Consider the following 25,584-nt stretch of genomic DNA (forward strand, 5'->3'; position numbering starts at 1 on the left):
ACTCAGTTAGAGTTGAGTACAAGATATTATTCTAACACCCTTTACACCTATTAATAACAATAATGTGCAATATTTACTGATCGTTATGTAATGATTATTTTGAGATAGTGAGATATACTATGAATTTGTACAATGACACAATAGAAATTTTAGGTTTAATTAAAGTATTTGTACTCACTCGAAGTGTGTGTTTTCTGTGAATAAATACTTTGATTAAACCTAAAAAACACATTTATGTTCATGCTGGACACATACGCGGGTTTTGGACCGAAAATATGTGTCCGTGTGGTGTCACCTTTGCCTATTCTTAATCGGGTTGTACGTGGTTCGCTGCCACTTTCATTTATTCATATTCTTTAAATAAAATATTTTAAATTTTCGAGTTGATAAAGGAACGGGACCTACAACTTCCAGCTGGTTATTTTTATGATATACATTTATTCTGATTAAGGTACAACTTAGGTAAAATAGCAATATCGATACATGATCATATCGCGGCATATCCATTCGTGTATTGGAGAATAATAAATGTATATATATCGAAAATATGTAATAATCGAATGTAATAATCGATTAGTTTTACTTATGGATACTTTTATAAACAGAATAATTATGTAATTAAGAAAATCATGAATCATGATTTTTGTTGAATTTATTAATATTATTTAAGAAGGTTACAAGGATGTGTAATAAAAAATAGATATTTTGTTATAGTAAATATATTGATCATATTAATCCATAAAGATTTTAGTATGTGTTTTTTAATGACCGGTTGTTTAATAATTTGTTGGATTCGTGAGGAGCGGTCAAGAATGAGGTGGTTTAGAAAAACATCCGTTTCTTAATTTTCGTTTCGATCTTTATTCGGGTCATATTCACGGCCTTTATTCACCGAGGCCCTGAAGATGGCAGGAATAAAGGTCGAAATATCGGCAAAAAATGGTCAAGAATGAGGTAGTTTAGAAAAACATCCGTTTCTTAATTTTCGTTTCGATCTTTATTCGGGTCATATTCACGGCCTTTATTCACCCAGGCCCTGAAGATGGCAGGAATAAAGGTCGAAATATCGGCAAAAAATGGTCAAGAATGAGGTAGTTTAGAAAAACATCAGTTTCTTATTTTTCGTTTCGACCTTTATTCGGGTCATATTCAGGGCCTTTATTCACCCAGGACCTGAAGATGGCCGGAATAAAGGTCGGCACGTCGGCAACAAAATGAAAAAGGTGTTTTTCCGAACTACCTCATTCTTGACCAATACTCACGATATATATTTAGTAGTCATAATTGACCGTATTAATGATCAAATTAATTACACTTTTCATCTAAGGTCGTGGAGATGAAAAGTAGATTGCTAATGTTGAAATGTCGATCAATTTATTTAATTATCAGAAGAATATGTATCCAATGTTCAATTTCATTATACACTATAAACAACAGAGGGAGATACACACACACACACACACACACACACACACACACATATCAAATATATCCTCTTCCTCGTTGCACGTACCGATATTTTTTCGACATGTTGATCGATATCTGAATGTCGAGATTATCCAGGCCAAATACATATACCAGGAAAATGGGTTATCTGAGGCTTGCCGACTGTAATTGAACTGGCTTTGAACTTGCGAATAAATAGATGATCTACACGCGTTTGCCTTTGCCCTATTTAACAAAGTCTGAGAATTATGCATATTTGGTACATATGCAAATTGAAAGCAAATACTATTATAGCAAAAGGGATCCGAGGATTTTCAATTTCGAGTCTTAAACAAGCACAGCGTAAATATTCAGAAACGCCATTCGCCTTGAACTTTCTGGCAGAAAGGAAAATTCCCCTTATGAACGGAACGCTCCGTATATTAAATAGGAGAGAATCGTCGGCGGGGGGAATCAATTTTGATCAGAATTTTCCTGCCTTCCTGTTGAAATTGCTTTGTGGCAAGTGGACTTGGCGCGAGGATTTGATATAAACGGAAACTACTAGAGCAGCAGGGTGGAGTTTTACAAATAAAATTACAGACTTGCCCTCGGAGGGGAACAGCCTGAAACGGAATTTCTGGTATGCACCCCGGCTTCTCGTACGTTGAACTTCTAGATTTCTTTTTTGTTTATTTTAAACGAAGTATAAATAAACGCCAGGGTAAAAACCAAATAGATTAATGTTGATTTAAATCGATTAGAGGATCGTTTGAACAAAACAATAGCGGCATAAAAAAAAAATTAAAGAATAATTAACATAGTAACTAGGTTAATTTTCCCGTTTTACAAGCGAATTAATAAGCAATAAAAAAACCTATATAAACTAAATTGCTCTAATCAATACGTTATCAGACAAATACAATTTTTTCATTGTTGTAGATAAGATGATTTAGTGGTGGTGCAAAAATTAAGTGTACGTCGAAATTTTTTGAATCGTAAAATTCTCCAAATCATTTTCTTATCCTAGGTAAAAACAAATCGCCTAAAATTATTTTTACATATATTCACAGCAAAGGCAGATAACGTCATTTACAAAAATTTATTTAAATTACTTGAACTTTGTCTAATATTTTCCCACTTATTATCACTAAAGAAAAGATCATAAAAAAGGTGACACCACGGGTCATAAAACGGTACATTAATATGTAAAAAGAAATGTGCTCAAAAAGCGTCCCTGCCGAACACAGAAGTCAGATTCTGACACTTTTTCATTTATAATTGCTTAATTATTTATTAATAAAAAACTGACCCATTTCTGAATATGGCGAGAGGCCTAAACATTTGGACAGACCAAAATAGCCAAGATCAAACTAAAACACATAGCATTCCAAATTTAGCCTGGACGTCATAGCTCCCGTAGACACTCGCATCTTATACATTATTTTATTATCGTACGAAAAAAAGCGAAAAGATTGATATGAGATTGATATGTAATAACCTTGAAATACTTTTTTTTCGGCTCCTAGGGCCTATTGTCAAGAAGGCACTTGGTCCCGAGTCTAATATTTTACGACTTATTATCACGAAAGAAAAGATCATAAAAAATGTGATACTACGTCCTCATCTTGTGAGAAATATGCGACTTAAAACGGTACATTAATATGGAAAATAGAAATGTGCTCAGAAAGCGTCCCCGCCGAACACAGAAGTCAGATTTTGACACTTTTTCATTTATATTTTAAAATTTGCTTAATTAATTATTAATATTAAAAAAACTGATCCAATACTGAACATAACTGTTCTTGACTAAACTGAACTTAAACGTGTGGATAGACCAAAATAGCCAAGATCAAACTAAAACACATAGCATTCCAAAGTTATCCCGCACAACATAGCTCCATAGAGCATAGACTCTTGCATTTGCATCTTATATATTATTTTTATTTTCCTACGTAAACTTCATATCACATCGTGCCACTAAAAGAAAGATTATAGAAATAGGTGATCCCATGTCGTCACCTGAAGAGAGACTGTGAGAAATATGCAAAACAGTACAGTAATATGGTAAATAATGCTTAGAAAGCCGAACACAGAATCATATTGTGACAGGTTTTTATTTATATTTTACTTAATTAAACTTTATTTTAAAAAGTGATCCAACAGTGATCGAGATACTTAACGTGTCTAAAATAGCAAAGACCGAACTGGAACTTTCAAAACCAATCAGTGCTCACACGTCTCCCGTTATTAAACCACTTAGAGATAAATGTAGTTTTTATTGATCTTTAGATTTTTATATTTCAGAAACGACTGAAACGTTTTATTTATAAAGATTTATCGGTAAGATATCAACAGAAATTAAATAAAAATCAAGTTTTCAACACTTTTTTAAATGATTGTCGGTTTTTATTGGACAACTCTTGTAAAAATATTCTATAAGGTTTTTTGATAACAATTTGAATTGATAAATCGATGCTGTCTAGTTTTTGTCAGAAATCTTACTTATTTTACCGATTGAAAGCGCTCTAAAATTCTCAGTAGTCCAAGAAGTGTTTGGACTTGATTTATAGCATACGGCAACTTTATAAATTAGTTAATGCATTAATTTGAGCAAAGACGACTGGAATAGGCGTGAAACCATTAGTGGGACTTGTTAAGTTAATTGCACCATTGAGCGACCGCCCCAGAGGTTTCCGTTCCAGGACGTTTCCGGTCTTCGTCCATTCTCGGAATCTATCTTAATGTAGGTTGAGCCGATTATGGCGAGGAGGGGGATTTGTCCAAAACCGGGTGATTTTGTGTTGATCAAATTCTCGGGGCGAGTTAATCATGTTACGAGGATGGCAATGGGGGCAACGACTACTATCGGATTACCTCTCTCGATCGATTCAACTAAGCGGGAAATGTACAATATTATATACAGTCATATTTAAAAGGAGATCGAAGGAAGATAATTAACAAAATGCAAACTATTTGACAAGCATGAATAGGTTTAAAAAAATTGAGATGTTAGGGCTTTTATTCACATATTAACTTATTTAATGACATCTTAATAAAAAATAATTATTTTGCAATAAATTAAATTTGATAGTTGTACTTCGGTTATATTGGTTCTATGTTTCTAGCAATACATGATCAAAGTGAACATACAATTTTCATTTTAATTCTAAATTCCTCAAAATTCGTCCGAAATCTTCCTATAAAAGCTTTAATTTTCCTTATCACCATATAGAACAGCCCGTAGAACTATTTAATTCCCAATCCAATGGAAATTATCAGCCATAAGCTTCCGTAAGCATTAAAATCTACCTATGTATATTGGCCTATAAAATTAATGCCATTACTTGGAAAAATCCTTGAAAAACTCTCCTGGAGCATCCATTCTTGAAAGCTATAGTCATTTCCTCACATGAGGGTTCAGGAGATATTACTCTACCGTTCAATATTGTCACAGGTGGTAGACAATCGCATCCTCTCCTGAGTGGAAGGAACGACGATCGGATGTTTTCCTAGACGAGAGGCATGACTTAGGTCAAGGCTTGCCCTCGAAACTAAAGGGATAAATCACATTGTCCTTACTGTCCTATGAGTATTTTCAAGTGCAAATCGGACCATCCTTATCCTCCATCCACCATGCCGAAGCGGGTGTTCTTCAAGGCAGCATCCTGGTGCCGGTCTCTACTCAGTTCACACTGCAGACTTTCCTATCAATACAGATAAAGTACTCCTCGCATACGCAGAAGAAGATAAAGCCACCCTTTCAGTGGACCCAGTGGCCTTGAGAAACCTTCAGAACCAGCGCTTCAGTTTGGACGAAAGATTCAAGAAATGGAGAATCAGACTCAACGATTTCAAATCCTAGCTAATAACCTTCACTTTTTCGTCGCATCACCTCTTTTCCATGTTACTACAACTCTGTTTCTCTTTCAGCAGCCAATGTCATCCATTGGCCCTGTTGGGCTAGATATTTTAACTTTCCATTCAGTATACACTGCAGACATTCCTATCAATATGATAATTACTCCCCACATATGAAAATGATACCACCATCATTTCAGCAGGCCCAAACCCAGAGGACCAGACTCAACGAAACCCTATCCCAGCTAAAATCCTCCACCTTCTGCTGTATCACTTCTTCCAATCTTCTACAGCACTGTTCCTCTTCCAGTAACCAATGTTGTCCACTATTTGGGTCAGCACATCGTTTTAGTTCTTATTATAACATCATCCTAAAATCCAATCTGTCTGATAGGTATTTTAAAGTACGAATCCTTCAGGACCATATTTATTGTTTTGGAGAATGGTTCAAATAGGAGGATCAGCCTCAACAATGCCAAATAACGTTCACCCTTTGCCGAATAACTCCGCTATTCTGCTAAAATTCTGTTACTATTCCAGCATCCAATCTGGTCCGCTATTTTGGACCTCACATCGTCAAAATCTAACCGATCGAAACTCTCAATACAAAATAAACGGAACTGATTTATAGGGTTTAACTAAGCGTTTCAATCTTTAAAGAATCTAATCTCTCCAGTCCAAAATTTTTCGAAATATTGCCCTACTTCGTATTCAACCTTACTATCCATACATATGTACCTTCGGATGTTTTATATTGTAATTAAAAAATTCAAACGCCAGGGGTTTTGTCAAATGCCTTCTGCTTTTATTACTTTGCCGTTCCAACTTTCTATTGGCCTCATGACTGAAATATCACCGTGGGCAATCTAATCAATCGCCCTTTTAAAATTGTTCACTGTAGTTGTGAATCACCACAATAGAACATTCGCGTGGGTTGATATTTTACATGGCGTGATTTACGAAAGAGATACTGTTAATTGCAAGGCGGTAAGTGCGTGTATCGATGGAATTTTCATTACTGCAATAAGCTAAAATTGATAGAAAAAAAATCAATTGAAAATTGTTCATTCGCCATTTTATACCAAGTACGTATTTTTTTCTGTATTTTGTCATTTTAATATTATGTATATTGTGACCGTTAATTAATGATTATTTGGAGATCGTGAGATGAGGTCTTGTGTGATGTAGGCTTAGAAAAATATTTGCTTGTTGTGCGATCAACCAGCCTTCATACGATGTTGATTGGGATTCGGGTTGTGGTTGTGACGCCCAAGCTTTCGACAAGTTTTATTGCCTTCTTCAAGGGATCTACAGAGACATAGGGACATAATCATTTAGATAGTTATAAGTTGTATAAATAGTTATAAAATATCAGTTTTTTGTTACTTACAGATACAAAGTCAAAACTTAAACACATTGCACATTACACGATATGTATATATATATACAAACTATATACATACATAATAAATAAATAAATAAAAACCTCTTCTTAAAGCCTCTTACATATATAGGCATTTTTTAAACCAGAAACAATTACTTAACAGTTTATATTCTTTTGGTACATACATATCACAGGCGTTTGAGTAGAAAATTGTGTTTATCACGTTATCAGGTGGGAGGTTCCCCACACTATCACCTACTGATAACAATCATTTCCCACAATTTTTAAAAACAAGATCTTAATTTCTAATACATTGGTAATTCTACGTTATCACAGCCTGTTATAATAAATAAATAAATAAATAGATAAATAAATAAATATGTACGCAAGTATTGTTCACCGATGCTTGCGGACCTTGTAATGAACGAGCTACTGGATTGGATTGGACTTAATTTTGGATTTCACATCAAATTTCTTAAGAAATATGTTGATGACTTGTTTTTGATTATAAAAAAGAGTGAGCTGGTGGACATTTTGAAGGCGTTTAATTCTTTCCATCCGTCACTACAATTTACGCAAGAAACTGAGGTGGATGGGAAACTTCCTTTTCTTGACGTAGTTGTCATTAGAGATAATGGTAAATTAATAACTAACTGGTATTGGAAACCAACCAGCTCGGACAGGATGCTACATTTCTCATCCATCCATTCCTTTCAAATGAAAGCTAACATAGTTTTTAACCTCATTGATAGGACTCTGAAATTGAGTGATGATCGGTTCCATAGTGAGAACAAGAAAAAAGTGCGCTCTATATTAATAGACAATGGTTATCCAAGATCATTAATAAATAGATTAATGGAAAATAGGACAAGAGCAACAAGGGATGAGAATATAACTGTCGAGCGGAAACTTTATCAACCAGTTACATATGTAGCCGGAACATCAAGTAAGTTAAAAAAACTGTTGAAAGAAAAAATAGATAATGTAAAAATTGTTTACAAATTTAGCAATAAAGTGGGTAAGAATTTTTACACAAAACTTAAAAGTACTACCTAGTACCTCTACTACAAAAATCTAATGTAGTCTATCGCATCAAATGTGCACAATGTCCCACTGTGCATTACGGCCAAACGAAACAATATTTATCTGAACGTGTGCGGCAACATAAGTATGCAGTATATATGTATACAGTTTGTATATATACATATCGTGAAATGTGTAATGTGTTTGAGTTAAAACTTTGTATCTGTAAGTACAATTATTGTAATTTACAGTAATTTATAACTATTTAAAAGATTGTGTCCCTATGTCTCCGTAGATCCCCTGAAGAAGGCAATAAAACTTGTCGAAAGCTTGGGCGTTGATATAAAAACATTGTATGTTTGAAGACCACATCCCGAATCCCAATCAACATCGTAGAAAAATATTTTCTTTATCGTGCCAACATTTCGATCTTTATTTAGATCATCTTCAGCCTTCACAAACATTGTTTACATATAACAATTACATTTTGGATGTGGAAAAGTGAATTTATACAATGCAAAATATATTTTTTTTTATGTATTCAATCAAAGTATTTCTACTCACTCAAAGTGTTTGTCTTCTGTGTAATTGTGTCATTCTTGCGTGTCGTGTCGAGAGTGCCAGTGAGATTTTACTATTTTGTGTTTATATACGTTGGATTTTGAAGGGTGGGGAAAGATGTCGGTATAGAAAAGACATTTTTATATAAGGCGTCGGCTTCTTTGAGGTGAAAAGAGCCGACGAAGGGAAAAAATGTGTTGGTTATGNGGCACGATAAAGAAAATGTTTTTCTGAAACCTACATCACACCAGACCGCATCTCACGATTTCTAAATAAATATCGATTAACGGTGACTAATCACCACAAATAAATAAATAAATATATATATATATATAAGATGTGAAAATGTATGCAACAATGATATACACAAAGCAGAAATTTTAGGTCAAAGTATTTGTACTCATTCAAAATGTATGTTTTCTGTGTAGATGTGTCAATGAGGAATAAAGGTTTTTTTTTGGTTTACATATGTTTGATTTTGAAGGAAGAGGGAAGGAAGTAGGGATAGAAATTCATTTTTCTATGAGAAGTCGACTTCTTTGAGGTGAAAGGGGCCGACAATGGGAAAAAAAGGGTAATGGTTTGTCGTTCGGGCTTATCTTTTCAGGGTTATTATAGACGGGATTATTAGGGAAAGGAAGGATAAATGGTTACTGATTTAGACTATGTAGAAATTGTTTGATGTCTGGAATGTAATGATTGTTTTATATGTTGCATTATATGTTTTGTGTGTTATTGATATCGAATTTGATTTATGATATTAGTAGAGCTGCGGCTGATTATGTATATTAATTAGATCTTAACATACAGTGAGAACAAGTTGGGTTACTAAGGAAACCTTGTCGAAAAATGAAAATTTACTCACAAGATTTTAGAAAATAATATTTGCCTTACGTTAACTGCTACATTTGAGCAGGTTTATAGCATAAAAAAACCCAGAAAAAGTTTGATATTTTATTATCGCAATAGATTGTTTATTTTTAATTGAACGGATTGTTTTTCAAATGATTCTCTGCACGAAGGTTTTCGGTTGTTTATTTGAAACGTCAATTTCGGTTCGTGTAGAATGTACAACCAACTTTATACCAGTGTAAGTCACGAAATCATTAGATTGAGCTTTTGAGTTTGAGAAATGACTTTTCTACGTGTCAGTTACGAATTGTTCAAGCGTACTGCTCAATTATTAAATACTCAAGGCTCAAATTTGATTGTTGATATTTTTGTATGTGTAAAGTTTTGTTTGAACTTACCTGAGAATTCCTAGAAAGCATAGCTTTATGAATGCTATTACGCAATAGCCGATGACGAAGAGGATGTGCGCCGTCTGCGTGAGCCAGGCGAGGATGTTGTGTTGGCAGGGCGACTGATGTGCAGAGCCGCCGGATACGCACCTCGGCTGGCCCTGGCGACCTTCCTGTCCGCCCTTTTGCGTCACGTGCTGCGGCGGGATCGTCGCGTCTAGGAGCGGCGAGACGGTCGTCGTCGTCGACGTCGAAGAGAGTGCGTAGTGGAAGTTGCGGAGGGCAGCGGCCACCAAAGGGGTCGTAGGCTCGCGGCAGCAGCTCGAAGGCAGCCAGAGACCGTTCGTCGGCGACTGTGTCGTGCTGCTTCCCAATACCCCTGTCAGACAAACAACCGAATTATTTATTATAAATACACCGACAGGCAAAAAAAAGATTATTTTTCTCCATTTTCTCGACAAAAGAAAATTCTGCCCTTAAATTGTCTCATTGTTTTTACCAATAAATATTTGTTTATGCTTGGTTTTAATTTGGAATATCAATTAGAGGTTAAACACTTAATCCTTAATCCAAAACAATTATAAAAGATTTTTTTAATGTGTACTTTTTACGGAATTTAAAATGTTTGTTCAGTCTCATTTGAATCCTGATTAAACTATTTAGTTTTCATCTTTGTTTTCTAAATTTCAATTTTAAACTTAAAAATGCCACTTAGTGCTGAGGATGTTGCGCGTAGTGTGGCATTTGTGATGATGGACGTTCCAACAGGTATGCGGCTGTTGCCATCGGTGTTCCCTACGAAACTCTGAGAGACGCCGTTAGACGTTTTCGAGTAACTGGGTCAATAGAAGGCCCGGTTCTGGACGCCCTAGCGTAACAGAACCACAGGATGACCGTTTTTTTACTTTGAGAATTTTGCGAAACCGGCATCTTCGAGGTGTCCAAATTTATGAAAGCACTGTTCGAAGAAGATTAAATCAGTATAGACTGATAGCTTTTCGCCCCTTAAGAGGTCCAGAATTGACCAGAACACACAGAATTGCACGGCTCGCATTTGCTCGAGGACACAGCCACTGGTCTTTGAACGATTGGTCTGCCGTACTTTTTACAGATGAGTGTAGATTTGCTCTACAATCTGCAGATGGGCATGAAAGAGTTTGGAGAAGGCGAAATGAAAGGTATGAAGCTTGTAATTTTTCCCAGAGCCAACCTTTTCAACGCAGCTCAGTGATGGTGTGGGCGGGAATTGTAATGGAGAGTCGACAGAGTGGGTTGTTGTTCGTGGAGGGTCTTAAACGGCCACTGACTAAATGGATGAAATTTTGGGACATCATGCATTGCCTATCCTTTATGAAATCGTACGACAATCCTATCCTAATGCACGATAACGCCCGTCCGCAGTCGCTGGCATAGTACAAACGTACCTTCAAAAGCATGACATCAGGATCTTAGACTGGCTAGCCCGTTTTCCAGACTCGAACCCCATCGAACATTTATGGGACTACCTCAAAAGTCGAATCCGTCTATCGATCCTGATGAAATACATCTTGATACACTCCACGATCTTGAAAGGTCTCTTCGTGAAGAATGGGCTAATTTCCAGCAAGAGATATTTCCAGACTGGTACAAATTAGGCCGAGGCATCTTCGAGATGTAATTAAGACAAGAGGAGGAAATATGCGATATTGAAATGCTAATTAAAAATCCAAAACAAAATGAAATTTTTTTTATTTGTTCGTCTTTTTTTAATTTTCCTTAGGAATTTACATTTTTTTAAACTTTTTTAGACATAGATTCAATTATTAAACGTTAAAAAAGTGAAATTTTGATTAATATATAAAATATATACAAATGAAGTTATGCTACTAATGGGTGGAATTTTTTGCCTGCCAGTTTATAAGGAATTTTCATGTACTCAAGTGGTAATTAGATCAATAAAAATAGCCAATCTAACCACAAAAAAAGGAGAGGGTAGGAGGTCAAGCATTGGGCACCGATGGTTTTACAAAGGCCGCTAAATCGTACCCTTGTGAACGTACACCAGTGTCTTTCAAATTGTAGCCCGTGAGTACTTAATGAGAATTACTTTAAATTTTCATTAATTAGCAAATGGTTTTTCTAATAGGTTTTTTTTCTAGGAAGTAGAGGACAAATAGTACTTTACGTGCGGAATTTAACACTTCATACCATTCCCGAAGGATTGTTTAATGATTTAAAGAAAAGTCTAATTTAAAATAGTTAATTTGAAATTTAAAAAAGTAAATTTAACATTTAAAAAGTTTTAATTTGAAATGAAAATAAGTTAATTTAAAATTTCAAAATTTATTTTTAGTTAAAAAGGGCTAATTTTAATTAAAGTACTTAATGAGAATTACTTTAGATTTTAGTTAATTTGCAAATGGTTTTTTAAGAGTTAATTTTAGGGGAGTCGGTGGCCGCAACGGTTTAGGAGTTGACACGGTGCTCATTACTGAAAGGTAGAGGTCCGGGGTTCGAATCCAGCGGCCCTGCTTCGAACCCGACATACTTGGCTTACTGGGCTTTTTTTAAAAACACCGGCACCTCGAGGGTTGACATGACCTCTGCTGTTGCGAACCCTCGTTAAAAAAAATTCAAATTAAAAGAAGGTTAATTTGATGTAACATGCGTGTGCGCGCGCGCGTGTGTTTTTGAGGGGCTGAAATGTCTTCACTGCTTCCTTCCTCCGGAAAAAAATCCTTGTTGAAAATCTGAATTGAAGTGTTTAAAACATCATCGTGTTCCGGAGTTGGATAAGTTTCTCTCTCGATTCGGGTTAGGCCATACACGGTTGACATAAGAATACTAATTTTTGTTCCGCAAAAGTCTCAGGCCATGTTGGAAAAGATTAGGCGATATGTTTTGCATAAAGTGAAGAATTTTGAAGCCACATACTATATGTCGTTGTGAATAACAGCACGTTTCTGTCGCCCGTATTGATTTCTTTGCATGAAATTTTTTTTTTTGATATTTTGGTGTACCAAGGTGTGCTGATTAATGGTTTTATTAGTACGGATCTTCTGATGAGGGGGAATATGAATCACCCGTCGATCCTTAAGTTAGGTGAGTTATACGCATTGTGTGTTGAGTGATGAAGGAATATCGAGCCTTTACGTACATAGCAAAATGGACGACAGAATGAATGATGTATGCTTAGCGTAATTTGCATGCACTGAAGGGATGAAATGACCTAGTTATCTGTAGACCCAGAGCCTATAACGGACACGACTTGCCAACATCACCGTGTTAGGTGAATCTCAACGTTCGCCTTGAAAAGTAATCCCGATTAAAATAACTCGGTAAATCATGTTGACTAAATGACTTGAAACTTAATTCTAGGCTAAGTAAGTATGAAATGAAGTGAAATGAAAAACATGAAGTTATTAAGTATGAAATAAAAATGTTTGTACATTGTGAAAAGGGGTGGCGGTTATGCAACCCGCCAGACGTGCAGGTATTGCGTTATGGTTGCTCAGGCCGCCGTTAACTGCAAACCGCTTTTCTACGGTACTTTTTTCCATTTGAACTTTTTAATTTCGATTTTATTAACTTTACGGTATTTTTAATATTATTTTATTGTTGAATTTCCATTTTATCTCGTTCTGATTGTCAGAAAAGTTTAAATTTTACTCGTTTACCTCAAAGCATTTAAACCTTTTTATGGTACTTTAATATCCTTTTGTATACTAATTTTGTTAGTTAATCAAGCATAAAGATAATCAAAGATTAAAATTAACCCTTTTATGTTCAAATGGATTTCTTGTCTGGTTTTGTGAACTCTTCCTCGCCTCTTCTCGTCGTTTTTCTCCGTTGACAGTATTTTTTGGAAAAGAGGGGGCACAACTTCTTAATTATTGAAGTTCTTGCATTAAAGTATTTTCTTTTTCTCTAAGGTCTTTATTATATTCTTGTTTATTAAAGTTTGAAGGGTTGACTGAATGATTTGTCAAACGCTGTTTACAAACTCGCGTTGATTGGACGTCGAGATTAAGTTTTACAAGTCCTCTCTTCGGGGGAATGGGGCGAGATAGGTTCATTAGGTCCCGAAAGTTTGTAATTGGAAGATGATGACGTCGATTCAATCAACGATTCCCAGCCTCACGGCCAATGGTAACCTTGTCCCGTCAGACAACGTCCAGGTGCTTCTCATCAGAAGCTTTCAGAAGGGGTAAGAATGCCATATTTAAATAAATATCGATTTTTCCTCCAGCATTCATCCTGTTGCTCAATTTGTAAGCAGAACTTATTATTTTTTAGTAAAGGTTTTAAATTTTTTTTTACAAAACATCACTTGTGTACAAGTTTAATAGGGGGCCAACCAGCATAACGTTTTGAATTTTAAATTATATTGTTTATTGCACTCCTATTATTATTATTATTATTATTTTGTTTTGGCCATTGTCTACTCGTCACGGTTTGTTCATCTCGCAATTGTTTTTTTACCTGTATCTTTGATGTTTAACCCTTCTAGACTTGTTTCAAATGTGGTAAGTAAATTGAAAGAAACTTCGTACTATTAAGAGGATAACTTAAGTTTAGCGGGACTCGGGAGTTCTCGATGTACTGCTGAGCCCCGCTCCTACTACTGCACTAAAATTTTTGTACCAATACTACGGTAGGTAGGATGCCAAGGCGTTTTTCACCTTCATTTTCACGCCAATAAATACATTCACCCATAGAATAAAAATAACGCATTCAACATACTAGTTAACCTAATTGGTTAGAAAGGTAAGTGTGTATTCAATATTCCAAACATTTCATACACACTTAACCACTCACGCAAATAAATACATTCACACAATTGGGTAGTCAATAGGCATTTTGATATTAAGCGACTGTTCCCTAATCACTCAGCAAATAGATACGAAACTAACTCGATATTCCATCACAAACACATCCGATCATAGACCAAATTTACGCTAATACATACATTCGGTCAAATTAAGGAATTATTTCAACCAATGTTTGTCAAAGGGCTTTCTACATGCGACTCTACATTTATCTGCTTCAGGTATCGAATCAAATTTTTATTATAATCACTACTGTGCTCATTATTACAAACAATTTTACACTGTTTTTTTTTCCTTTTCTTTCTTTTCATGCCGTTATAAAAACAATTTGTTATGAAACGTTACATTTTTAATGGATATTAGTTTGAGTTAATTAATGTTTTTTAATTTTTGTACAATCCTGGTTTTGTTTACATCTTTCTTATTAATTAGTTCATCAACTTTTTTTATTATATATAATTTTTTTAGAATTAATTAAAGTTTTTAGTTGAGATAAAAAAGTCAATGGCACGAGCGGGATTCGAACCCACGATCTTCGGCTAACGCCGCTGCTCTACCACTTGAGCTATCGTGACCTCGATCCACTCGGACGCTAACTTCCCATCTCAACACCACCTTTTTAATTTTCCCTCCTTTTTGCCATTTTTCAAATGTCGTGTAATCGGATTGGATTCTTGACGACAAATCGACAAGGTTCGAATCCCGCTCGTGCCATTGACTTTTCTATCTCAACTAAAAACTTTAATTAATTGTAATATATTAATTGGTCAAGCGGACCACGAAATTAGTGAATTTTTTAGAATGTTTTATTTTTTATATTAACTTCTCTGTCGAATGTTTTCATAGTTTCTAAGTTAAAATTGTGATTTTTGTATTTACTGTAAAAAGATAGTCCTGTATCATTCAATTCTCATTTTATCCTGTTTCCTAAAATTTTTTTGATGAATATATACCATTGTGCAATTCTTACAAAGATCTTACATAAAACTTTTTTATTAAACATATTTTTTTAAGAATTTTTTTATATTATCTTCTCTGCCGAATGTTTTCATATTTTTTATGTCAAAATTGTAATTTTTATCTTTACTGTAAAAAGTCCTGTATCATTTTATTTTGTTTCCAATTTTTTTTGTTTGACGAATATATACCATTGTGCAATTCTTACAATTTATTATATATTTAAATATTGTTCGCATGTTTTGTCCATCGTTAAATCTCAGGGAATGTTTTAAACGTAAGGAAGACGTTATCGTTATTGTTAACAAAATAGCTGAAATCCAACTCCAAATAATATACTTTATCCCTGGAATCGAATGTTTCGTTCGACTTTTTACGGTGTGGCAATTTCACTTTGCGTTCAAGCATCTTAAAATTTAATATTTATAGACGTACTCTATCTACAGCGTTGAGAGCGTGATGGTTTTGTTGTACTTTTCCACGGGGATTGATATAAACTTTCCTCTTCAGACCGCATAAAACTTTGTCAATCCGATTGGGGATTAACAAAATATCATGTTGGGAAGATAAACGAAGAGTGATCGAGCCGGATTAAGTTTTCTCTAATTTATCTTTTGTGAACGCTTTTAAAATAAAATTACCCCACAGGGACTGAGAGCCTGGTTCTATTCCTCATAAATAAAAATCAGAGCTTCTTTATAGAATAAAGTTATAAATCATTCTTGAATACCGCCTACAAAACCCGAACTATTAATCATTGAAAATATTTTAATTAGGCCTTCTCGAGGCCCTATGCGGCTATAACCTCTCTGTGCCTTGAATGGGGGCGATCGACAACGATTAAACTTAGTTCCCTCGGGTCCGGTAATTAAGAACGGTAACAATTGGTACCTGGCTTCAGCCGATCTAATTAGTTTTAAAGTTGGGCCTAATTTCGTCTCGCCCATTGCGGATCCGCATGCAGATAGCTGTCCTGGCGTGACAAATCTTTTCAACTTACTCCACCAATTTATTTTACGGCCCCTTGTTAATTCTCCGCGTATCTGACAGGTGAAAGAAGCGGCCCCTTTAAATGTATGTCGGATCATAGCGATCAAGCACGGAAAACGAAATGATAAACGTTGTCGTGCGAAATGTTAGATGATGAGAACCATTTAGCATCGCCTTGGAAGTCATGATTATAACGGATGACCATAAGTAATTATTTGATATCAAACGTTCTTTTCTTTACCACTAAGTTTTGTTAAGTATTGCGCTTCAATCTAACCAAATTTTATATTTTTATTATATTTTATTGGCTAAAAGAACTATTACCTTAACTGGATTATGTGGTCCAAGAATTTTTAAAATTGAATCACTAGAAGTTAGTGAAAAAAATTACTAAATTAAGAATTCCTATTCCAGGAGCGAGCACCATTTCCTATAATCGCCGGCCACTACCTCTTTCCGCGGTGTATTTTCACAATACCAAACTTAGGAAAATTACCAAGAAAGGACCCAAAACAAGTTCACAACTAGGCAGAGTTGCCTTTCCGAAAGGTTCACAGTAGTAGAATCGATAGGAAATGCGAAATAAAGATAAAACGTCAATTTTGAGCAAATACAGAAAAAAGCTCCCTGAAAAGTAAGGTTTTTTTTTGACAAAATCTGCCTACCAGTTTAAGATGTGTTCCGTGGTTGGAGAAATTTGTTCTTTCTCGACTCGGTTTAGGCCATACACGGTTGACATAATGGCACTAATTTTTGCTCCAAAGCCATGTCTCAGGCCATGTTGGTAAAAATTAGTCGATATGTCCTGCATAAATTGAAGAGTCCATTTTGAAGCCAGAAGCTATATGTTGTTGCGAATAACAGCACGTTTCTGTTGCCTGTCGAAGCGGGGAAATTTGTGGTAAGAAATTTTTTTTTAGTTCAAAGCAATTTAGTCTGTTTTTTTTTTTTTTTTTTTTTTTTTTTTTTTTTTAACGAGGGTTCGCAACAGCAGAGGTCACATAAACCCTCAGGGTGCCAGTGTTTTTGAATAAAAGCCCATTTGTAAGTATGTCCGGTTCGAATGCAGGGCCGCTGGATTCCAACCCGGGACCTTTGCCTTACAGTGATGAGCGCCGTGTCAACGCCTAAACCGTTGCGGCCGCCGACGCCCCCACAGTCTGCTTATTGTCGCAAAAAAAAAAAACTTTATTAAGCTTGAAACTTGTGACAATGGGGCATTGTTTTCTTTTTATAAATGGAACATAATATTTAATTTTTAGCAATTCAGCAATATTCAGTTACGATAATTAATGATTTTCGGACAATTANTACATTTGGCCTTCCAAATTAAGAATTTTAAAAAGAAAAATTAAAGCTTGGATGGCAATAGGACTTAGGAGTGAATGTTTGGAGTCAGAGCTTTATAGCACTCAGAAGGGATATAGCTAACCTAAGATAGAAGGTTTGGATGTTAGGGCGTGAAATGACCTTAGCCGTTAAAACGCCCTTAAAAATTAATAATAATAATATTAAATATTCGGATATTAAAACTAGAGTATTATTGTTTACATTCTATGTTTCCGCAATTTCTCGCTTATTCGTTGTAAGTTTTTTCTTGCCATTGAGAATTATTTGATCTGTTCTTCAACTACAGCCTGGTTATTTATTTATTTTTATTTTGTTTTTATTTTTTAACGAGGGTTCGTAACAGCAGAGGTCATATCAACCCTCAGGGTGCCGTGCCGGTTTTTTTTAAAAAAAAAAAGCCCATTTGTAAATATGTCCGGTTCGAATGCAGGGCCGCTGGATTCGAACTCGGGACCTTTACCTTACAGTGATGAGCGCCGAGTCAACGCCTAAACCGTTGCGGCCGACGCCCCCACAGTCTGCTTATTGTTGCAAAAAAAAATTGCTACTTTATTATCTGTTGTAAGTGGTTCTGTAAACCGCCTGATCTACCATAGCTTGTAATTCGTTTGTCAATTGGTGTGTTTCTTCTGTTTTCGTCAATCTGAAGAAAACTGACGATTTTTTTAAAGTTTAAGCAAGTAGCAGCTTTTTAAAGTAGCAAATGTAAAAAAAAAGCTGGGAATATGATTTATGTTTAGTTGACTTTTATCGCCAGTTTTTTTTTGTTGAACAATCCCTATTCAAAAACTGAACACTCGAACTGTTTAATTGTTATTATGAATACGAATAATTTTGGGTTATAATGTGTAGCCAGAACAGTATATATTTATAGGTATTTTAAAAAGAGGTTAACCCTATTCAGTTCTGCTTCCATACAGGATGTTTGAACCCCTTCGTTGCACATTAAACAATATTTTGAACGTGTTTTAGCCCGTGTGTGTTTAGGGAAACTCGTTCGTCTGAGGGCTATGGAACAATCCTCGGCCAAGGCAAATATTTATTTAAGATCATTCCCGGCATAGAAACGAGATGGAGTCTGAGGGTATCACTTAACGAGAGGAGTGTAATCAATAACATCATTCAAGGTCCATCGTTGAAGAACTTTCTGACCGTTAAAGTCAAATATCATTAGTTTTTCTATTATTTGTCAATATTATACATTTACTAATAATTAATTTCTTAAATGTTTCAATGGTTAAGTTATAAACAATCAAGCTCAAGTTAAATGTTTAGTTTAAAAAAAAACTTAATCCATATTCTTGTCAAGTTTATTGTCAATGTGAGGAGTCCTTGGTTTTTTAGTGACATTTTACTCTTCAAAACGGTCGGGATTGGGTAGATAATGTTTATCCCATTTTAGCATCAAGGATTGTCGTGTTGCATGTACGTGCAGTGTCTCGGGTGCACGCACGTCCATAAATTCAAAGGCATTGGCCTTATTTGCTGCGATTGCTCGTGGCAACATTGACCCTATTGACAGAGTGAACCCACATTTGGCCGCATATTGAATTCATGGGAAGTTCATCGTCGCTTCATACTCCGAATCTATTAGCACATCGATCAGCCTCTATGAGCGTTTTGTGCGAAAATTTATATGTTAAAAAAAAGAAAAATAACGAGGTTTATTCATTTATAGATTTATTTGGGAAAATTTTTGACTAGAATATATGATTTGGATAAAATTCATTTAATTTTTTTTTCATATTTTTTTTACTAATGCGGAAAAATCTACACTGCAGTGATGTTTCATTGTTATAAATCTAGTACGTAGGATGGCACAGTTCCTAGCCAATGTTGAATCAGCCGACCAAATGACTTCAACACAGTTGAACAGGATCTACTTTTCCATTCTCGTTTTTTTCCTCCCCCAAAGGGAAAGGCTGAATAAGCGAAGAGGGTTTTGATGTCCGAAAGGAATCCATCGTAGGCAGGTGCAACCGGCATTTTACAGATGGAAAAAAACAATGTTCCAATTGAAATTTGACACCCTTTTTATTTTTGAAAGATATTTTCGTCAATATTTTCCGTAAATAGAAACAATTTATCAAAATCACCGTATATTTATTTTCATTTATTCCACAAATATTTTTTTATAATATAATAGTTAGATTTTTAAATCTAAAATATAAACATTACTTAAAACTATTGTGTCAATGATTTCCTTTGTAATGCTTATTGATTTAATAATCATTATACCTACAAAATCAACCAATTGGTGTTTTCATGTTGCATTTCAGTTTCATTTTCTTTATAAGAGGTTTACTATAAAGTCAAAATTATATTCGCAACTACCGATAGTGTTTTTTTTTTAACAAGAAACAAAAATAATAAAAAAGTACATAACTAATGTAAAATAAGTCCTTTTTTTTTTTTTTTCAATTGTTCGATTGTTAGATGCGCGGCCGAAGGGTCTACAAAACTATAAAAAAATCATAGGCTCTGCCGGGATTCGAACCCAGGACCGCTAGCGTGGCAAATAGAGACGGACACCCAACGTCTCGGCCACCACAGTCCCTGAAGGTCAATAGTTTTTTGTACCCACCCGCGTAAAACTGATTGAAATTAATTTTTTCCTCTTCCAATGCTATAGATTTTTTTGTTCGAAAATCACATCAACACCGTTCTACAAGTAAACTTAAAGAGGTAAAACTTAACCTCTAATGGCACAAACCCGGCTTCCGTCAAAAAAATTTACGAGGTTTTTGTTGATTTCGTTCTTATTTGTCTATAATAAATATATAATAATAAAATGCAAATCTTGTTGACAAAGTTCGAAACAAGAAACGTTGAACTACCTAACGGTTGTAATAATATGCGGATAAAATCCAGAGTAGTTACGAAATTTTAAATAGAACACAGACAATTCTAGCTAATTCAGGTGAAAAATTTTAATTTTTTGTTTGCTAAAAAAATTGCGTTTAAACACTTTAAAGCTTTGTTAAAACGATTTCAAACTGTTTTGTCTAAAACCATATATTTTGGCCTTCTTTACTAGAAGCGTCTGCTGGTTATAGTTAAACTCTTATACAGTACAATAGTATTCTCCATAATATTTTCTTGTTTTACGAAAAAAATCTATTAATATATAATTATAATACAATTGAACTAGCTTAGTAAATGCAGAAAACCAAATTTACGAAAAAAATGCTTCGGCTCCTAGGGCCAAATTGCAAAACCACTGACACGTGTCTAATATTTTTCGATCTAGAATCACCTAAAAAACCGTCATTTAAATTTTTGAATCCACGTTTGTAGACTTTCCTTGTAAAAAGAAAGAAAACAACTATATCACTTTGTAATTCGATAGTTACCTATCTTCTTGTTGGGCCTTCCAGACCTGAAATGTGGGTTTCTGTTGTCTTGAAGTCAGTGATTTTATTTTTTTTTGTTTATCTTAACAAGAATGTAAACGTCTAATATTTAGAATGGGATGATGTTTGGTTAGGTTCGAATGATTTATGATGACACACTGATGATATTTTTATTTTGACTTGAAAAGTTTAACTTCTGATTTTTTCTTTCTCGAAGGTGGGTTAATAGGTCACCTAAAAAACCCAGGTTTTTTCAATCCACGACGTTTCCGATTTATTTCAATCGTTCCTCAGGTGAGTTGTTAAAACAGTGGTCGTCAGTCATTAATATTTTGTAATAATTTATTTTAAAAGAAGCCATTGTGATACATTTTCAAGTCCTTCAGACTTCGAAAACGTTTTAATATTTTGATCCTGACTAGACTCTTATCACAACCTCTGTCTCTCTGAGGGCTTATTTTCCCATCACACAATTTAGTGTTTTAAGTACTTTCCTCCAAATTCATATTGAACCGCTTATATGCTCATGAATTTACAATCTTTTTTTATAATTTGTAATGGAACTAAGATTAATGATTCAGAGAAATGATGGCATATCGTAAATTTCAACGGCTTTAATTTTCTCAAAACACGACAGGTGTAAAATCGTGAGAGTAAAGGAATAAAATCTATTACCTACCGATAAAGCAAAATCATATTCAAGCATAAAGAAATTGTCTCGGTATATTTATATTAACAGTTGTTCGCGATAAATATCGCGAATTATAATTGTTTATTTCGTTTCCAAAAGTCCCCTAATCTAAAATTCTATCTTACCTGTGCTCCCACCCCACAATCCATCCTGTTCTGGTCCTATTCTAGTCTTGTTCGCTTCCGTATCGCTCCATACACTCTACTAATTAATTAGCCACTAAGCGTTACTTTGCTTCAGTTTTTCTCTTATTTTGAAAAAAAGTGATCATTTTACGTTTCGAGAATTATCGCGTTCAAAGCGAGTGCCGCCTCCTGCATCCTTAATGCGAATGTCATTCAGGGTTCGTACGGAGCCCGGAATTAATAGACTAGGAAGAATCCTAGAATTAGAAGAATCCAAAACAGAAGTTTTGACCAGTGGTTTTACAGGTCTTAGCTATTAATTTTCTCTCCACCTTGGTTGTTGAGCAAAGCAGGAAGACTACTGTTAGTACTTTATTCTATTTTATCTATATTGCGACCATCAGTGCGCACAATAGCCAATGAGCAAATAAAAGAGGAAATGAGCAAATAAAAGAGGAAACAACATAAACCATCCCTTTTATGAGAAGAAGAATCATAGTTTAAACCAGCGTTTAAACCGAGTTTTTTTTTAATGGCCTTACCGAGATCGATGCATATTTAGCCAAGGTGACAATTATTATATGTGTATTCATATTTGTGAGGGGGGGAGTATCGTGAAAAAAGGCCAGAGGCGACGGTGGGAATCGAACTCACGACCGCGGCGTCCATGAGCCGAGAGTCTCTCACGCTAACCACTCGGCTCCCGCGGTCCCCTAAACCGAGTTTAAACCAGCGTCAACCGTTACCATTTTAAAGTGTTACGGCCATGTCTTGAATAATTGAAGGTGGAGGGACGCTTTGCGGTCGGGGGGACCGAGTGTACGTCCCCTGGGACTGCGTTGACAACATTGTCGTCGAAATATGACAGCGCCCGCCCGGGTTACGGATTAATTAAAAGCCAAATTGTTTCAGACTCTCTCTCTCTCTCTCTCTCTCTCTCTCTCTCTCTCTCTCTCGACTTAGCTTGTTTCTTATTGCGTTACAGCTGTCAAAATGCAGTTTCACGTCGAACACTTCAAAGAGGCGGATTTCGAAATTTACTCACGTAATCCTTGTTCGGACTCCAATATACTCAATTCGATAAGGAAGAACCGAGAGAACAAAATGAAAAGGAGAAAGAAAATTTGTTTCTTTATCAAAAGTTGTAAACGAAAATAGCCTTTATTTTAATTATTACAAAATAAATTCTCAAAACAGGACATCTTTTATGTTCCGAAAAGTTGTTTAAATTATCTTCTGGAAAGTTGATTGATCAGAACGGACCCATGTAAACTCTGTCGCAGCTACGCTAATATCATTAATCAAATTCAATGTCAATACATATATCATCAACACATCACATAAAACGTATAATATAATATATAAAACAATCATTACATTCCTCACATCAAACATTTCTACATAGTCTAATTTTTCAACAATTTGGCTTTCCTTTCCCTAATTATCCCCGTCTATATAAACCTGAAAAAATAATCAGGTGGAACCGTTACCCATCTGTTTCCCATTGTCGGCTCCTTTCACCTCAAAGAAGTCGACTCCTGATATAAAAATGCCTTTCTATCCCTACTTCCTTCTCCACCCCTTCAAACTCTAACGTATATAAGCATAAAACATCAATATCTCTCTGCTACTCTCAACACGACACACAATAATGGCACATTTAACAGAAAACAAACATTTTGAGGAGTACAAATACTTTGATTGAGTCTAAAATTTCTAGCATTGCATAAATTCATTTTTTCACATCCTACACGTTTTTAAATAATTTAATCAATGTTTATAAATCCTAGGCCCTGAAGATGATCTCAATAAACATCGAAACGCTGGCACGGTAAAGAAAATGGTTTCTAAACCTACGTCTACGTCACATCAGACCGCATATCCTGATCTCCAAATAATCGTTAAATAATCAATTGAATATTGAACGTAACTAGGCGTAAAGAAAAAAAAAGTCTTGTCCAATCATCTTTTGGTGTTTAAATATAATAAAATATATAAGTGAAAACTACAGTTATAAACAATATACAGTAAAATGTATAAAATATGTACATGCAGAAGGTAAATGAATTTTTATAAACAAAAACAAAATTTTTTTCACTAAATGATAACATTTTCCTTGTTATGATGTTGATTGGGATTCGGGTTGTGGTCTTCAAACATACAATGTTTTTATATCGACGCCCAAGCTTTCGACAAGTTTTATTGCCTTCTTCAGGGGATCTACAGAGACATGGGGACATAATCTTTTAAATAGTTATAAATTACTGTAAATTACAATAATTGTACTTACAGATACAAAGTCTTAACTTAAACACATTACACATTTCACGATATGTATATATACAAACTGTATACATATATAATAAATAAATAAATAAAAACCTCTTCTTAATAGTTTCTTACATATATATGCATTTTTTTAAAACAGTAAGAATTACTTAACAATTGGTATTCTTTAGGCACATGAATATCATTTTTAAAACAAGAAAAAGACAAGGTCTCTCCCCAAAGATCGTAACAATACTTGCATACATATATATTTATTTATTATAACAGGCTGTGATAACATAGAATTACCAATGTACTAGAAATTAAGATCTTGTTATGAAAATTGTGGAAAATGATTGTTATCAGTAGGTGATAGTGTGGGGAACCTCCCACCTGATAAGGTGATGAAAACAATTTTCTGGTCAAACGCCTGTGATATTTATTTACCAAGCTTGGGCGTTGATATAAAAACATTGTATGTTTGAAGACCACAACCCGAATCCCAATCAACATCGTATTAATTAATCGTATTAAGTATTTTCCTTGTTATGTCCCAATGGTCACCAAAATTTCCCTACCAAGGATGCAGTTTATGTATGTGTATATATATTTTTCAAGTGTGTATATATATACTTATGTAAGGTATCATGTACATTGTCCTATTATTTGTATAGGACTTAGGATATTTGTCCTATTACTATTGTTAATAGTTAATTGCTCAATGGTCTTATTTGGTATGATTTTGGTGACCATTTGGACATAACAAGGAGGAGGTAATCATTTACTGAAAAAAATAATTGCTGGAATTAGAAGTATATTGTACCGAGTCGTATGTGTAACCATCCCCGTACAATGTATGTCCTGACTGAGAATTTGTTGTGTCTGTTATAGTGCCCCGAGGAAGGCCTAATAAAAGTCGAAAGCTAGGCGTTGGCTTAAAAACGTGTTTTCCTGTAATTTGTCATTAGTCGATATAGCATCATTCATAAAAAAATAAAAATGTTAATTATTCGGACTCTTCACTTTGGATCTAAATCTAGTAATCAAAGCAACGTGGCAAAATGAATTAGATATGTTAATCGATGGTATATGTTGCAAAGCGAACATTGTAAAACCCAAAACAACAAGAAAAAACAACTAAGTTGGAACGTTGTCCAATATATTTTTAATAAATGATCCCAGACAGAACAAAATAATTAACCCGAAGCATAACCATAATAATCTTTTTTAAATTTTATTTTCTTATATATAATAAACATATCAAAGCATAGTACATATGGTTAAGCTAAAAGAACTAAATTCTCCCGAGGGACGAGCTAAAAAGAGTGGTTTAATTAGAAAAGAAACATAATTACAAGGCAAATGGGCAAATTGACTTCAACACAAGAAAATCCTAAACAATGGAAATATGAAAAGAAAAGGGACAGTATGGCACCAAAGAGAGCACAAAAGCAACATTGTAAAACTCAAAACTATAGGAAACAACGAATTATCGTGGAAACAATTACCGCTATATTTATAACAAATTATCCAAGCAGGCATTAAAA

At 34.7% G+C, this 25,584-nt stretch overlaps 1 protein-coding gene across 1 annotated transcript in view; it reads right to left on the reverse strand.

The window, feature by feature from the left end:
* The window catches only part of LOC106664207 (leukocyte antigen CD37-like), a 96,926-nt gene that overhangs the window by 9,948 nt on the left and 61,394 nt on the right, over window positions 1-25,584 (reverse strand). Inside the window, exon 5 of the mRNA XM_024228024.1 lies at window positions 9,505-9,874. Within this exon, the coding sequence (XP_024083792.1) occupies window positions 9,505-9,874 (370 nt within the window). The remainder of the gene's footprint in view (window positions 1-9,504; window positions 9,875-25,584) is intronic.

Source organism: Cimex lectularius, unplaced genomic scaffold, assembly GCF_000648675.2.
Source record: "Cimex lectularius strain Harlan isolate CLEC.00 unplaced genomic scaffold, Clec_2.1 scaffold190, whole genome shotgun sequence".
Classification (NCBI taxonomy): domain Eukaryota; kingdom Metazoa; phylum Arthropoda; class Insecta; order Hemiptera; family Cimicidae; genus Cimex; species Cimex lectularius.